Source organism: Rhinoderma darwinii, chromosome 8 (genome assembly GCF_050947455.1).
Source record: "Rhinoderma darwinii isolate aRhiDar2 chromosome 8, aRhiDar2.hap1, whole genome shotgun sequence".
Taxonomy (NCBI): domain Eukaryota; kingdom Metazoa; phylum Chordata; class Amphibia; order Anura; family Rhinodermatidae; genus Rhinoderma; species Rhinoderma darwinii.
In genome coordinates, this window is record NC_134694.1 from 5,172,084 (window position 1) to 5,186,782 (window position 14,699).

A 14,699-nucleotide genomic window follows, 5' to 3' on the forward strand; every position below is an offset into this window, starting at 1 on the left:
TATTGGGGGGTCTCCATGGAGACGAGGGATACGGAGGTCTAAAGACTCTCCAGAAAGACAACAGTGAATGTGTCGTGTACGACATTGAGCGATGACATGAAATACATTTGTTTGAGGACAAAGTGCCCCTACAGCGGCGGGCGGGGGATGGGGGTCATTCCTTGTTAAGTCAGCTGCAAATTGTCATATTGTGATTAATTAATGATAAGGACTCGTTACTTCTGCTGAAAACTGTGAGGGTATGATAAGGATTTCTGTATGGAATTTTTAGGGAAACTGGCTTGATAGAAGGGGAAATTTGCACAATGCCCATCCAAAGCAGCAGTAATGGGTGCAATATTACCCAATGCCAACCATATCCAGCTCCCCCTGACTCCTTTAAAATATGTCTCTTCCTGCTTAATAGTGTGTCACTTCCTGCTTAATAGTGTGTCACTTCCTGCTTAGTAGTGTGTTACTTCCTGCTTAGTAGTGTGTCACTTCCTGCTTAGTAGTATGTCACTTCCTGCTTAGCAGTGTGTCACTTTCTGCTTAGTAGTGTGTCACTTCCTGCTTAGTAGTGTGTCACTTCCTGCTTAGTAGTATGTCACTTCCTTCTTAGTAGTGTGTCACTTCCTGCTTAGTAGTGTGTCACTTCTTCCTTAGTATGTCACTTCCTGCTTAGTAGTATGTCACTTCCTGCTTAGTAGTGTGTCAGTTCCTGCTTAGTAGTGTGTCACTTCCTGCTTAGTAGTGTGTCACTTCCTGCTTAGTAGTATGTCACTTCCTGCTTAGTAGTGTGTCACTTCCTGCTCAGTAGTGTCACTTCCTGCTTAGTAGTGTGTCACTTCCTGCTCAGTAGTGTGTCACTTCCTGCTTAGTAGTGTGTCACTTCCTGCTTAGTAGTATGTCACTTCCTTCTTAGTAGTGTGTCACTTCCTGCTTAGTAGTGTGTCACTTCCTCCTTAGTATGTCACTTCCTGCTTAGTAGTATGTCACTTCCTGCTTAGTAGTGTGTCAGTTCCTGCTTAGTAGTGTGTCACTTCCTGCTTAGTAGTGTGTCACTTCCTGCTTAGTAGTATGTCACTTCCTGCTTAGTAGTGTGTCACTTCCTGCTCAGTAGTGTGTCACTTCCTGCTCAGTAGTGTCACTTCCTGCTTAGTAGTGTGTCACTTCCTTCTCAGTAGTGTGTCACTTCCTGCTTAGTAGTGTGTCACTTCCTGCTTAGTAGTATGTCACTTCCTTCTTAGTAGTGTGTCACTTCCTGCTTAGTAGTGTGTCACTTCCTCCTTAGTATGTCACTTCCTGCTTAGTATGTCACTTCCTGCTTAGTAGTGTGTCAGTTCCTGCTTAGTAGTGTGTCACTTCCTGCTTAGTAGTGTGTCACTTCCTGCTTAGTAGTATGTCACTTCCTGCTTAGTAGTGTGTCACTTCCTGCTCAGTAGTGTGTCACTTCCTGCTCAGTAGTGTCACTTCCTGCTTAGTAGTGTGTCACTTCCTGCTCAGTAGTGTCACTTCCTGCTCAGTAGTGTGTCACTTCCTGCTTAGTAGTATGTCACTTCCTCCTTAGTATGTCACTTCCTGCTTAGTAGTATGTCACTTCCTGCTTAGTAGGTGTCACTTCCTGCTTAGTAGGTGTCATGTGACCCCACTCCACCCTGTTGATAGGCTGAGAATGCTCACAGAGAGGAGGAGCAGGTGTGACAAGCCAATTTCTAGTGCCCTAGTGGGCATATTAGGATGCTGTTTATTGGGTGCAGTCGTGCCCTTTGGTTTAGCTGTAATGAAGGGAACGGTACTGTGACAAGTTCTCATTTATACAACACTAAACCTCAAGCACAGACGGCATTATAGGGGCGATTACTGGACACTTACTTTAAGGATAGCCTCAAGCGTTGGGTGCTGACGTAGTTTCACGACTCCTAAAGGAAACTTGGATATTCCCTTAACAGTTCTAGAAAGAAAGAATAATGTTTGTGAAAATCTGTCAGAGCGTTCGCTGAATCTATGAGCCAACAAGTCATGTCCAAGTCCTGGTGACCAAGTGGTATTGACATTGAGCAGGTTCAAAAAAAATGTGGGTGCTTTTCTGAGAATGAAGGGTCTGTGGCACTTGGTAATGATGGGGGTCTCATATTACAAACCTCTACTGACGTGATCGCCTGACATAAAAGATTCTCCACCCAAATATATTTTAAAAAAAATCTGATTTGATACTAAAGTTTGAGCTTTGAGCCGAACATCTCGTGTCTGTCAGTCTGGTTTCTAGAGAAACATCACCAAACAACCACGGTCTTATCAACGGGGTTGTCAAGCAGGGAGTCCCTAGCAACCAGTCCATCTCAGATTATTAAGAGAAGGGTCAAGAAAGCCGGGCAGGATTTCAACTATTCATTTGTCCTATCAGGATAATCCACGGCGGAAACCTGCAGCCGAAACTCCGATTTCTGCCACGGATTCGTGGGCAGATTAGCTACATCGAAAATCTGTGGTGCATAATACGACATTCACATGCATTGTTGCGGATCGCAACCGGTTTCGGCGGCAAATCTGAACCTAAACCTGCATGCGATGATGGGTTTATCGCTAAATCACCAGATTTTTAAAAAACTACAGGTGAAGAATTCCTTTAAGCTAGAGTTCCCCTTTAATTTTCTGTCTGGTTGGTAAATCTTGTTGAATATCTGTATAGTCTCCCAGGACCTGGACAATTATTTAAGGGTTCCTACCACCTAGGTTTTCATGATCAGATTCATTCCAGGCCTTGGAGTCAGAGAATCAGCAATTAAACATTTCAACATTTGAAAAATGGAATCATTCAGGTACGTGCCTTTGTGAAGTGAAACTTAAACCATCTGACAAACCCAAATATTAGAAAAACAAAGGGAAACTCAAGAACTTACATGGCAGCGAACCAGCAAGAGTCCTGCTCACTGGACTGCAGGAGGCGGCAGAGCGACTCGAGGACCTGCGGGAAGTGGTGGCTCTTCAGGACGTGCTGGTGGCCGGCTTGGCTTGTTGCAAGGCACGTGAGGGCGAAGCAAGCATTTCTACTTCCACCCGCATCTCCTCCAGACATCATTGCCTCCAGAGCACAGATCTAGACTTATCAGGGAAGACATGAGTACAGAATATACTTCATACAGAGGTAGCGGGGGCTAATCTACTCCTGAGGGTACAAGCAGCATGGAGATCCTGACGTTTAGGGGAGACTTCACAATGATACCTAGACACTTGGGGGTGACAGGGCAATGACACCATAACACTTGAGAATGGCAGAACAATGGCAGCCTGACAGTTGGGAGTGACCGGACAATGGCGCCCTGACAGCTGAGGGTGACCGGACAATGGCTCCCTGACAGCTGAGGGTGACCGGGCAATGGCGCCCTGACAGCTGAGGGAGACCGGGCAATGGCGCCCTGACAGCTGAGGGTGACCGGGCAATGGCGCCCTGACAGCTGAGGGTGACCGGGCAATGGCGCCCTGACAGCTGAGGGTGATCGGGCAATGGCGCCCTGACAGTTGAGGGTGAGCGGACAATGGCACCCTGACAGCTGAGGGTGACCGGACAATGGCGCCCTGACAGTTGAGGGTGACCGGACAATGGCGCCCTGACAGTTGAGGGTGAGCAGACAATGGCGCCCTGACAGTTGAGGGTGAGCGGACAATGGCGCCCTGACAGCTGAGGGTGACCGGATAATGGCGCCCTGACAGTTGAGGGTGAGCGGACAATGGCACCCTGACACTAAGGAATGGCAGAGCAATGGCACCTTTACAGTTGAGGGGGACTGGACATTGTTACCGTGACAGTTGCGGGTGACCAGACACTGGCACCCTGACACTTGGGAATGGCAGTACAATGGCACCCTGACAGTTGAGATTGACCTGACAAAGGGACCCTGACACTAGGCAATGGCAGAACAATGGCGCCCTGACAGCTGGGGGTGACCGGACAATGGCGCCCTGACAGCTGAAGATGACCGGACAATGGCGCCCTGACAGTTGAGGGTGAGCAGACAATGGCGCCCTGACAGTTGAGGGTGAGCAGACAATGGCGCCCTGACACTAAGGAATGGCAGAGCAATGGCACCCTTACAGTTGAGGGGGACCGGACATTGTTACCGTGACAGTCGCGGGTGACCAGACACTGGCACCCTGACACTTGGGAATGGCATTACAATGGCACCCTGACAGTTGAGATTGACCTGACAAAGGGACCCTGACACTAGGCAATGGCAGAACAATGGCGCCCTGACAGCTGGGGGTGACCGGACAATGGCGCCCTGACAGCTGAGGGTGACCGGACAATGGCGCCCTGACAGTTGAGGGTGAGCAGACAATGGCGCCCTGACAGTTGAGGGTGAGCAGACAATGGCGCCCTGACAGTTGAGGGTTAGCGGACAATGGCGCCCTGACAGCTGAGGGTGAGCGGACAATGGCACCCTGACACTAAGGAATGACAGAGCAATGGCACCCTGACAGTTGAGGGGGACCGGACATTGGCACCGTGACAATTGGGAATGGCAGTACAATGGCACCCTGACAGTTGAGATTGACCTGACAAAGGGACCCTGACACTAGGCAATGGCAGAACAATGGCACCCGGACAGTTGACGGTGACCGGACAATGTCACCCTGACACTTGGGGGTGACAGGGCAACGGCACCCTAAAACTTGGGAATGTCAGGACAGTGGCACCCTGACACAATAAAGTGGCAAAAAAATGGCACCTTGACACTTAGTGTTGACCAAACAATGGCACACCGACACTTGGGGTCCATTCTTCAAAAATTGTAATTTGTAAACGTGTGGTAAGTGCACCCACCATATTGTCGGCCTCCTGCAGAGCCAGCACCCGTCTTCTCCCCGTGTCGGTGTCACACAGACGTCCAAGAGTAAAAGCTGCATTCAGACCGCAGCCTAGGAGAGGGGAGATTTACGGCTTGTTACTTCGGTAGCGTGACGGTTGATATCTATGACGCCAACGATGAAGTGTTGTCCAATCTGACAAAGCTGCAACAAACGCTTATACCCCATAGAAGTCTGCCATAAAAAGTCAATCATTAAAGACCTCAAGCGTCAGGAGCTCAACAGCAAAAACGCACGAAGTGTCCATAAATGAAGAGCGCAGCATTGAGGAAACACTCCGGGGCGGCTGAACGGTCTTTAGGATATTATTTGGTGAGCTCTGAATAATACGGAGAAAAAAAACTTTGGGATGAGAGCGATTGCTTCTGTCTTACTCTGAAATCCTACTGCTTACCTGCCTCATCCACGTGGAGGGATGTGATTATCTTCTGTAATATCATGTCTGATTTAGGATGCTCTAGGAGCCGCGCGCACCCCTCCTGGCACATTGAGATGCGGGCAAGTACCAAGGCGCAGTTACTGGCAGTCCAGTCGTTTGGAGAATCCAAAAGTTTTGTGATGTTCTCAATGATGAAGTCAGAATCTGGAGAGGAGAGTAGCCAATGTCGGCCGTCGCTGTTCTCTGCCTGTAGGAATAAATGTGGGGAGCCCAATGATTAATGGGAACATGACACTGAAATCTATCTTCTATCAGTTCATCCATTCCAGGTCTACCTCCCCTCCCCCATCTTGGTGTGTAAACAGGGACAGGGAGATGCGCTGCCAACATGATAATAATATATGGGGACGAGCGATCGGAGTAACGAGCCCTCGTCCCCCATCCATAGCTCCGTGTGACAGGAGCAAACGAGCGCCGATCAACGATGTGTCATTGATCAGCGCTTGCTGCACCGGCAAATCCTTAAAGCTGTGTTCACATTAGCGTTGGGAGCCTCCATCGGAGATTCCGTCGCTTTGATGCATCACTATTCTTGCCATTGAATTGAAATGACCCAGACCGACCCCATAAGGCATGCACGGTCCCTGCTGTTCTCACGGTCCCTGCTGTTCTCGAGAGAACAGCAGGGACCGTGCATACGTGTGACGGGCGGTACAACAGAACAGCCCATACACAGCACGTCACAAGTGACGAGTCGTATACCCAGAAAAGAATTGAAGATCAACACAGCGGCCGGAGAGTGACGTCACCCGTCAAGTACCCCACGGCAGGATCTGGAAACGGGGCCAATTTGGAAAATGTAAGTATATTACAAATGTATTTACATTAATATATTAGAAACATTAACACAGTCATTTTATCTCGGACAACCCGTTTAAGCCCCGTCCAGACAGGGCGGAACGTTCCCGTTAGTTCCTCCATACAGGCGGCGCCATGTCATTGTGAGGTGCACCCGCTACCCGGGACACCTCCTCCTCTCCGGCCAACCAATCGCCGCAGAGAGTCGTATTACTATGGTTGCCCTGAGGCGGCTGTAAATCCACAGCGGCGCACTATGGAACGAGGACACAGAATAAAAAACAAATCCGGGGAATGAGGGAATCGGCGATTTCTCATACAAGGAGTCTCAAAGGAGATGTCAATTAGATGAAAACCTACACACTAATCACATTGAAATAAGTCCAGCCGGACGTAAGGAATTTGAACGTGTTGTATCATTACCTCAATGACGATATTAGTGCCAAAATCCCTCACTGAAATTATTCTAAATTGTCAGGAGTCGACTCGGCTATTGATTCCATCGGAAAACCAGAAACCTGCCGGAACGGTGACGAACGGAAACCATTAGCGATGTTTCCGTCACCATTGAGATCAATGGTGACCGAAACGGAAGCTGTGCTTTCACTTTCACTCTCCGTTGCGGGGTTCACCCGACGGAAACCTCCGACGGAACCCCGGAACGGAAATGAACGGTGATGTGAACAGGCCCTTAGTTTCTCTTTGTACAGGTTGGTGGGATTAGTGGGGACTATTTCATAACAATTATGGTCATCGGGGGTGGCCCGGCACACGGTAATATATGCCTGGCGCTCCATGACTGCCACGTGACGGATCCGGTGCTTCTGTTTTTCTGTTCGGGACAGAAAAACGGAAAAGCAATCGCAGATGTGAATGGAGCCATATAAGTCAAGTCATCTGTCGTATGACGGATCCAGCACAGCGTCATGGCTTCCGTTATAAACAGCAACCAAGACACTAGTGTGAACGGAGCCTCAATATATCATCTTTATTATTGCATTTACTGTCCACACCAGTTTTTATTGGCATGTTCCGTTGTGTTACCTGTAACCCGATCTTTCCGTTGTGACTCAAGCAAAAGTACAACGTACCAAACTAAACCCGGGCGCTTTAATAAAATGAGCAACCGGCAGAGATTCCGATTGGCTGAGAGACAGGTGATTATACAGATTATACATGAGACAATGGTTTCCTTAGATAAGATGTTCTAATAAAAAGATATCAGTGCACCCGGTAAATTGACATCTAAATGTATTATGCCCATGTATGAGCCCGAGCCGCATTGTCCTATCAGAAGCAGCGACCTTCAGCATCTGTTCATATAGAAATGCATGCAGAAGCAGCCACTTAAATGCTTGCTTTCTGCAGACACTGAACAAGCAGGGAATGCTGGGAGAGATATTAGCTATGGATGGAGCCCGCAGAATATAATACAGGATGTAACTCCGGATCAGTACAGAATAAGTAATGTAATGTATGTACACAGGGACTCCACCAGCAGAATAGTGACTACAGCTCTGGAGTATAATACAGGATGTAACTCAGGATCAGTACAGGATAAGTAATGTAATGTATGTACACAGTGACTCCACCAGCAGAATAGTGAGTGCAGCTCTGGAGTATAATACAGGATGTAACTCAGGATCAGTACAGGATAAGTAATGTAATGTATGTACACAGTGACTCCACCAGCAGAATAGTGAGTGCAGCTCTGGAGTATAATACAGGATGTAACTCAGGATCAGTACAGGATAAGTAATGTAATGTATGTACACAGTGACTCCACCAGCAGAATAGTGAGCGCAGCTCTGGAGTATAATACAGGATGTAACTCAGGATCAGTACAGGATAAGTAATGTAATGTATGTACACAGTGACTCCACCAGCAGAATAGTGAGTGCAGCTCTGGAGTATAATACAGGATGTAACTCCGGATCAGTACAGAATAAGTAATGTAATGTATGTACACAGGGACTCCACCAGCAGAATAGTGACTACAGCTCTGGAGTATAATACAGGATGTAACTCAGGATCAGTACAGGATAAGTAATGTAATGTATGTACACAGTGACTCCACCAGCAGAATAGTGAGTGCAGCTCTGGAGTATAATACAGGATGTAACTCAGGATCAGTACAGGATAAGTAATGTAATGTATGTACACAGTGACTCCACCAGCAGAATAGTGAGTGCAGCTCTGGAGTATAATACAGGATGTAACTCAGGATCAGTACAGGATAAGTAATGTAATGTATGTACACAGTGACTCCACCAGCAGAATAGTGAGCGCAGCTCTGGAGTATAATACAGGATGTAACTCAGGATCAGTACAGGATTAGTAATGTAATGTATGTACACAGTGACTCCACCAGCAGAATAGTGAGTGCAGCTCTGGAGTATAATACAGGATGTAACTCAGGACCAGTACAGGATAAGTAATGTAATGTATGTACACAATGACTCCACCAGCAGAATAGTGAGTGCAGCTCTGGAGTATAATACAGGATGTAACTCAGGATCAGTACAGGATAAGTAATGTATGTACACAGTGACTCCACCAGCAGAATAGTGAGTGCAGCTCCGGAGTATAATACAGGATGTAACTCAGGATCAGTACAGGATAAGTAATGTAATGTATGTACACAGTGACTCCTCCAGCAGAATAGTGAGTGCAGCTCTGGAGTATAATACAGGATGTAACTCAGGATCAGTACAGGATAAGTAATGTAATGTATGTACACAGTGACTCCACCAGCAGAATAGTGAGTGCAGCTCTGGAGTATAATACAGGATGTTGCTCTAGTTCAATCCAAATCTAGCCCTGAAAGGCAATGGATGGTGCCAACAACCGAAACCTCTGGCCACATATATGGTGATAAATGTTTATGTGTGCTTTATGACCACACCTATGTTAGAGACATCCACTCTTAGGGCTTATTCAGTCGAACGTGATATACGTCCGTGCAATGCGCGTGATTTTCACGCGCCTCGCACGGACCTATGTTAGTCAATGGGGCCGTTCAGACAGTCCGTGATTTTCACGCAGCGTGTGTCCGCTGCGTAAAACTCACGACAGGTCCTATATTTGTGTGTTTTTGCGTATCACGCACCCATTGAAGTCAATGGGTGCGTGAAAATCAAGCGCAGCACACGGAAGCACTTCCGTGGGACGCGCGTGATTCGCGCAACAGCAGTAAAACGCCGCGTTTTTTGCACGCGCAAAACGCACACGCTCGTGTGATTCCGGCCTTAGAATACAATCTCATTTCTCACCAATGTTCCCAGGGCACCAGCGGCGTTCATCACAGATTCTGAATCGTCCCATAGGAGCATAGCTCCCAGTCTCCCCAACAGATCCCAGTCTGTTGCTCTTTCTGCCAGGTTTACCAACATGATGGCACCTCCTGGGTCTTCCGCCACCGTACCGAGAATGTAGGCAACATTACTGCAGAGCCTGCAATAAAAAGACATCAGTTAGTATTATATAGTCATCTTGGATTCAGGCCCCAAAATACAACACCATACAATGCCATACAGTGAGCACGGAACGGGATCGGGATAATGGAAGACATAAGGGCATTGCTCCTTTTGGCCCTGCTGTAATTCAGCCCGGGGGTCCCTGCATCACCCACTTATATGATCTCCTGTTTTGTTGCACGGGGGCCACAATTATCGCTAGGCCATAAGCGGGTAGATCCATACTTCTCATCTCACAGCCCTGGCGCCGGGAGGAGAGTCTCTTGGTAAACAACACGAACCCAGCGCTGCTCGCCAGTTACTCGGGTAACACTTTTGTAAGCAAACGGAGACTTGTGGAGCCAGGAATGGAAAGGTGCCAGCCTATCTGAAAAGCACATGGATTACACACAGGCAGCCCAGGGCCGGACATGTAAACAAGCAGATCAGCAGCTGAAAGGAGGATTTTCCAGCACAATCATTTGGGAATTTACGGAGAGACTTCACTAATCCCTGATTTATTGCATGGTAAAACATAACAAGGGCACTTGTGGCACAAAGTAACACTCCTCCAGTCCAGGACTAAAGAAAAAACCCCTGTCAAATGGGCTAAATGTTACAAAACGGCCCCCAGACCATTGCAATCGTCACAGAATCTGTTTTGTGCCCACAAAACACATTTTGTGGTTACATGTTTTGTAACCACAAAATCCATTTTGTGTTTTATGGCCGCAAATTGTGTTGTTTTTTTTATGACAAAATGCAGACTGGGCTGATCTGTTGACCAAGTAGGATTTCATTTCACAAAATGAAAATTTTAATAGTATCAATCTTTACGATTTATAACGAATCAGGTCGTGTGAAGATGGTGAAAAAAAAATGTGAAAAATGAAAAAAAATGTGAAAAATCGCATAAAAACATAATTAAAAAGCTTGTTGATTATTCTAAATATTATAATTACGTACACCCTTCCTCCTAATACGACATACATAACAAGACTCCGAGGCACGGAGCGGTGGGTGATCTACTTTACGTCTTCCTCATTGGCTGTACGTATTTGCTCTGCCTTGATTGTTATTTAACCTACAATTTATTTTAGGCTCGGTTGCCGAGGATCTGTCATGCTTCTTAAGGGACGTGTTTACCCTGCGGATATATTATGTTCAGCCGCTCTATTATGCTATGATCCCCAACGAAAGGTCCAGGCCATACCAGAGTCTGTCTCCACCTTGAGTACACTTCATTTTCAGCTTGTTTGATGTGTATATGCGGAGTACAATCTGCTACTAGTGTCCTTTCTTTGGCTTCTCTAATGGGTTTAAGTGTCGATGACCGTTAATTTAACCCTGGAATAAGAGCCCTAATGTTAATGTTTTCACAAAGCTACAAATACAAAAATGTATGGGCTTACAGACAGCTTACTGGCATTGAGTGTGATAATTTACAGAGACAATTGTGGCTTTATAACAGGATAGTATTATTAGAATGATTGTGTTTTTGTGCTTTTATAACAATATGGGATAAGATATTTGATATATTTTATCTGGCCTGACTTTTAGAGGAGAATCCAAATCAGGAGATAATCTCAAAATGGCCTAAGGCCCCGTATATTTCATCCGTAATTACGGACCCATTCATTTCTATTGGCCACGGACAGCTTTCAGTATTTTTACGGACGGGTGCCATGCTGAAAAAATGATAGAACCCGTCCTATTCTTGTCCGTAATTACGGCACGGTCCCTCCCATAAAAGTCTATGGGAGCTTCAGTAAATACGGACGGCTACGGATGTGCGTCCGTAAACTGTCCGTATTTATGGAAACGTTGCTGTGCAACATGTTGGTGTTATCATTTGCAGCCTCCCCCTTTTTTTTTTTTTACGGATCCGTATATACGGATCAAATACGGATTCAATAGGGACCGTATTTACGGATAAGTTACGGATAGATGATAATACGGTTGTGTGCATGGGGCCTTAAGTCCTATGCACACGACCATGCCCGTAATTATGACCCGTAATTACGGGCACGGCCGGCCGCAGACAGCCGTCCGTATTTACGGTCCGTGCTCCCATTATAAAGTATGGGAGCACGGTCCATAAAATTAAAAAATAGGACGTGTTCTATTTTTTACGGAAAGTTTCTACGGTACGGACACCTGCCCGTAAATATACGGGCAGGTGTCCGTCGGCCATAGAAATTAATGGGTCTGTAATTGTGGGCGATTTTACGGTCGTGTGCATGGGGCCTAATAGTGTATTCTACAAGGGGTTGTATAACCGGCAAGTATATTCTCTAGCAGCTTGGTCAACCCCCTACCATGTAAGCTGGCCAGACATTAGAATTTTGGACAGCTCCGTTCAATCGCCGACTCCTCATTCGTAGTCGACTGGCAAAACGGACGACAGTAACAGATGTGTAACGATTACTCAGCAAAAATGTGGAAATCAAAATCGTTGTAAAATCTAAAGTAGGTCAAAAAAATGACGACATATTTTACGGCATCAGATTGGCCGTTCCAAGCATAGGAAAGTGCGTTATTTATCGCCATTTTGGGAGGAGACAGTTGTCGAGAAACACGCCGTCCAGGTGAAAACAAATTTTATGATGTCGATTTCTGCACAGAGACTGTTCACAAGAAACGACTGACAAAATGCCAGACCGGGTCCCCGACAGATTTTGTGGGTTGGTCGATGTTGAACATGAGTGTTCGGACGATGGACGTCGAGGCCAATTATATAAATCTTTTGTTTCGGACGATCAAAATCACCTGTGTATGGCCACTGTTAGACATCATATGGCACTCATGTGATCACTGTATGGCACTTATGTGATCACTGGTTGGTACTTATGTGATCACTGGTTGGCACTTATTAGGTCACTGTATGGCACTTATTAGATCACTGTATGGCACATATTAGATCACTGCATGGCACTTATGTGATCACTGCATGGCACTTATGTGATCACTGTATGGCACTAATTAGATCACTGTATGGCACATATTAGATCACTGCATGGCACTTATGTGATCACTGTATGGCACTAATTAGATCACTGTATGGCACATATTAGATCACTGCATGGCACTTATGTGATCACTGTATGGCACATATTAGATCACTGTATGGCACATATTAGATCACTGCATGGCACTTATGTGATCACTGTATGGCACTAATTAGATCACTGTATGGCACATATTAGATCACTGCATGGCACTTATGTGATCACTGTATGGCACTTATTAGATCACTGTATGGCACATATTAGATCACTGTATGGCACATATTAGATCACTGCATGGCACTTATGTGATCACTGTATGGCACTAATTAGATCACTGTATGGCACTTATGTGTTTATGTGTTTACAATATGGCACTTATGTGATCACTGTATGGCACTTATGTGTTCACCGTTTGGCACTTATGTGATCACCGTATGGCACTAATGTGATCACTGTGTGGCACTAATGTGATCACTGTGTGGCACTTATTAGATCACTGTATGACACTTATGTGATCACTGTATGGCACGTATGTGATCACTAATGGCACTTATTAGATCACTGTATGGCACTTATTAGATCACTGTTTGGCACTTATGTGATCACTGTATGGCACTTATTAGGTTACTGTATGGCACTTATTAGATCACCGTATGGCACTTATGTGATCACTGTATGGCACTTTCATGTGAGCACCATATGGCAGTATGATATGAGGGCATATTATGGTATTTAGCTTTGTATGGTGGCATTATTAATGTCATAATGATTATTATTACCGCAGTGTAATATATGGAGTAGACGCCACTTACCGGACATTAGTTGTCTGCAGGAATCGGCACAGGGCCGCCAGGTACTGCCCACACTGCGGATCCTTTATCAAAGCTTCCACCAACTCCTCACCCTGACCCTGCACCTCGCTCATCAACAGGGCAACGCAGTCCTGCACCTCGTCCGGCGATGGCGAGAGGAGCCGGGGCAATAGGGAGTCCATGACTGAGGTCTTGATTGTTAGCTCTTCTGTCACCATGAGGAGCCTGTCAGTACACAGGGAGTATACAGCACTAGACATGGATTATATATAGCAGTGAGACGCCAACCACAGGGCATTAAAATATGACATTTTTTAAAACCCCTTCATTCCCGATCCCTGAAACCGAATGTCCCATGTGAACGATCCCTTCAAAGAGTCTTCGCGCAATTCAAACGTATGGTCTCCCCTACTAATTTCAATGGAAAGGACATGTGCGCCATTCTTCCCAGTACCGGTACCGCATCGGTCTCCAGTACGGTCGGGGTTCCCACTACCAGATCCCCATTGATTGACGTGTTATTAAACTCAATGTAAAAGTCCTCTAATCCCTGGGACAGTAATATCTCTACATTCCAGTACTTCAGAATTCCTTTAATCCAGCATCATCGGGATCTGATAGGCGATGGATTGTAAAATATTCGGGATTATTGAACCAGACGGCGGCGGAGAAGTCTATGAGAAGTCAACGGTAGCGGAATCTCCTCGTTGGTCTTCTGGTTTTGTTAAATTATATCGCGGTTCGGTCCTGGACGCTAGTGCCGGATTATCAGATTCTGGATTAAAGGAATGTCCCTGTATTTGGAATATAACAGAGGGGTGTAATGATGAGAGTAGCGGGAGGATGTAGTGCGAGGCGCGGACACTTCTCACCTGTCCGTCTTCTCCTTCCCCTGAGCTGACGCGACCGTCTTGCGGCTCCAGTCAAGTTTCTCTGAGCGTTTGGTTTTTCTACCAGGATAAATGAGTTTTCTTCGTCTCCAATCAGCAGTGAGGACCTTCCTCCAGGAGGCCGGGAGCAGCCTCCAGTCACCGTGTCCTCCACTACACCCACCCCTAATAGTGGAGCTGCCGGTCACATCCACCCCGTCCCCCTAGAAAAAGTCTATTGTTATCCCACCTTCATAGCGAAGCTGGGTGACAATCAATATGGCGGCCATTACGGCAGTGGTCACCCATCTTTCCCAGGCTCCTGAATGGAATCTGCTGGCTCAGGTTGCTGCATAACTCCGCAGATAAGACATTTGGAAATCTAAAAAAGCTGGGTGATTATTTCTGGGAGCTATTGGGTTGTCACCCAACTTTTTAAGACTCCTGAATGGCAAATTTGAACAGTTATA

At 46.4% G+C, this 14,699-nt stretch overlaps 1 protein-coding gene across 4 annotated transcripts in view; it reads right to left on the reverse strand.

Moving 5' to 3' along the window:
- Nucleotides 1–14,699, reverse strand: part of LOC142659041 (uncharacterized) — a 36,167-nt gene that overhangs the window by 15,224 nt on the left and 6,244 nt on the right. For 3 of the 4 annotated variants that reach the window (XM_075834741.1, XM_075834744.1, XM_075834740.1), the window contains exons 2-8: nt 14,233–14,699; nt 13,361–13,585; nt 9,358–9,538; nt 5,243–5,474; nt 4,805–4,899; nt 2,883–3,079; nt 1,855–1,933 (exon numbers count right to left, since the gene is read on the reverse strand). The exon at nt 14,233–14,699 is cut by the window's right edge and continues 1,221 nt beyond it. In XM_075834741.1, coding sequence (XP_075690856.1) covers nt 1,855–1,933; nt 2,883–3,079; nt 4,805–4,899; nt 5,243–5,474; nt 9,358–9,538; nt 13,361–13,578 — 1,002 coding nt within the window. In that variant the 5' untranslated portion in view covers nt 13,579–13,585; nt 14,233–14,699. The remainder of the gene's footprint in view (nt 1–1,854; nt 1,934–2,882; nt 3,080–4,804; nt 4,900–5,242; nt 5,475–9,357; nt 9,539–13,360; nt 13,586–14,232) is intronic. The other variant, XM_075834742.1, reaches the window with a different exon arrangement.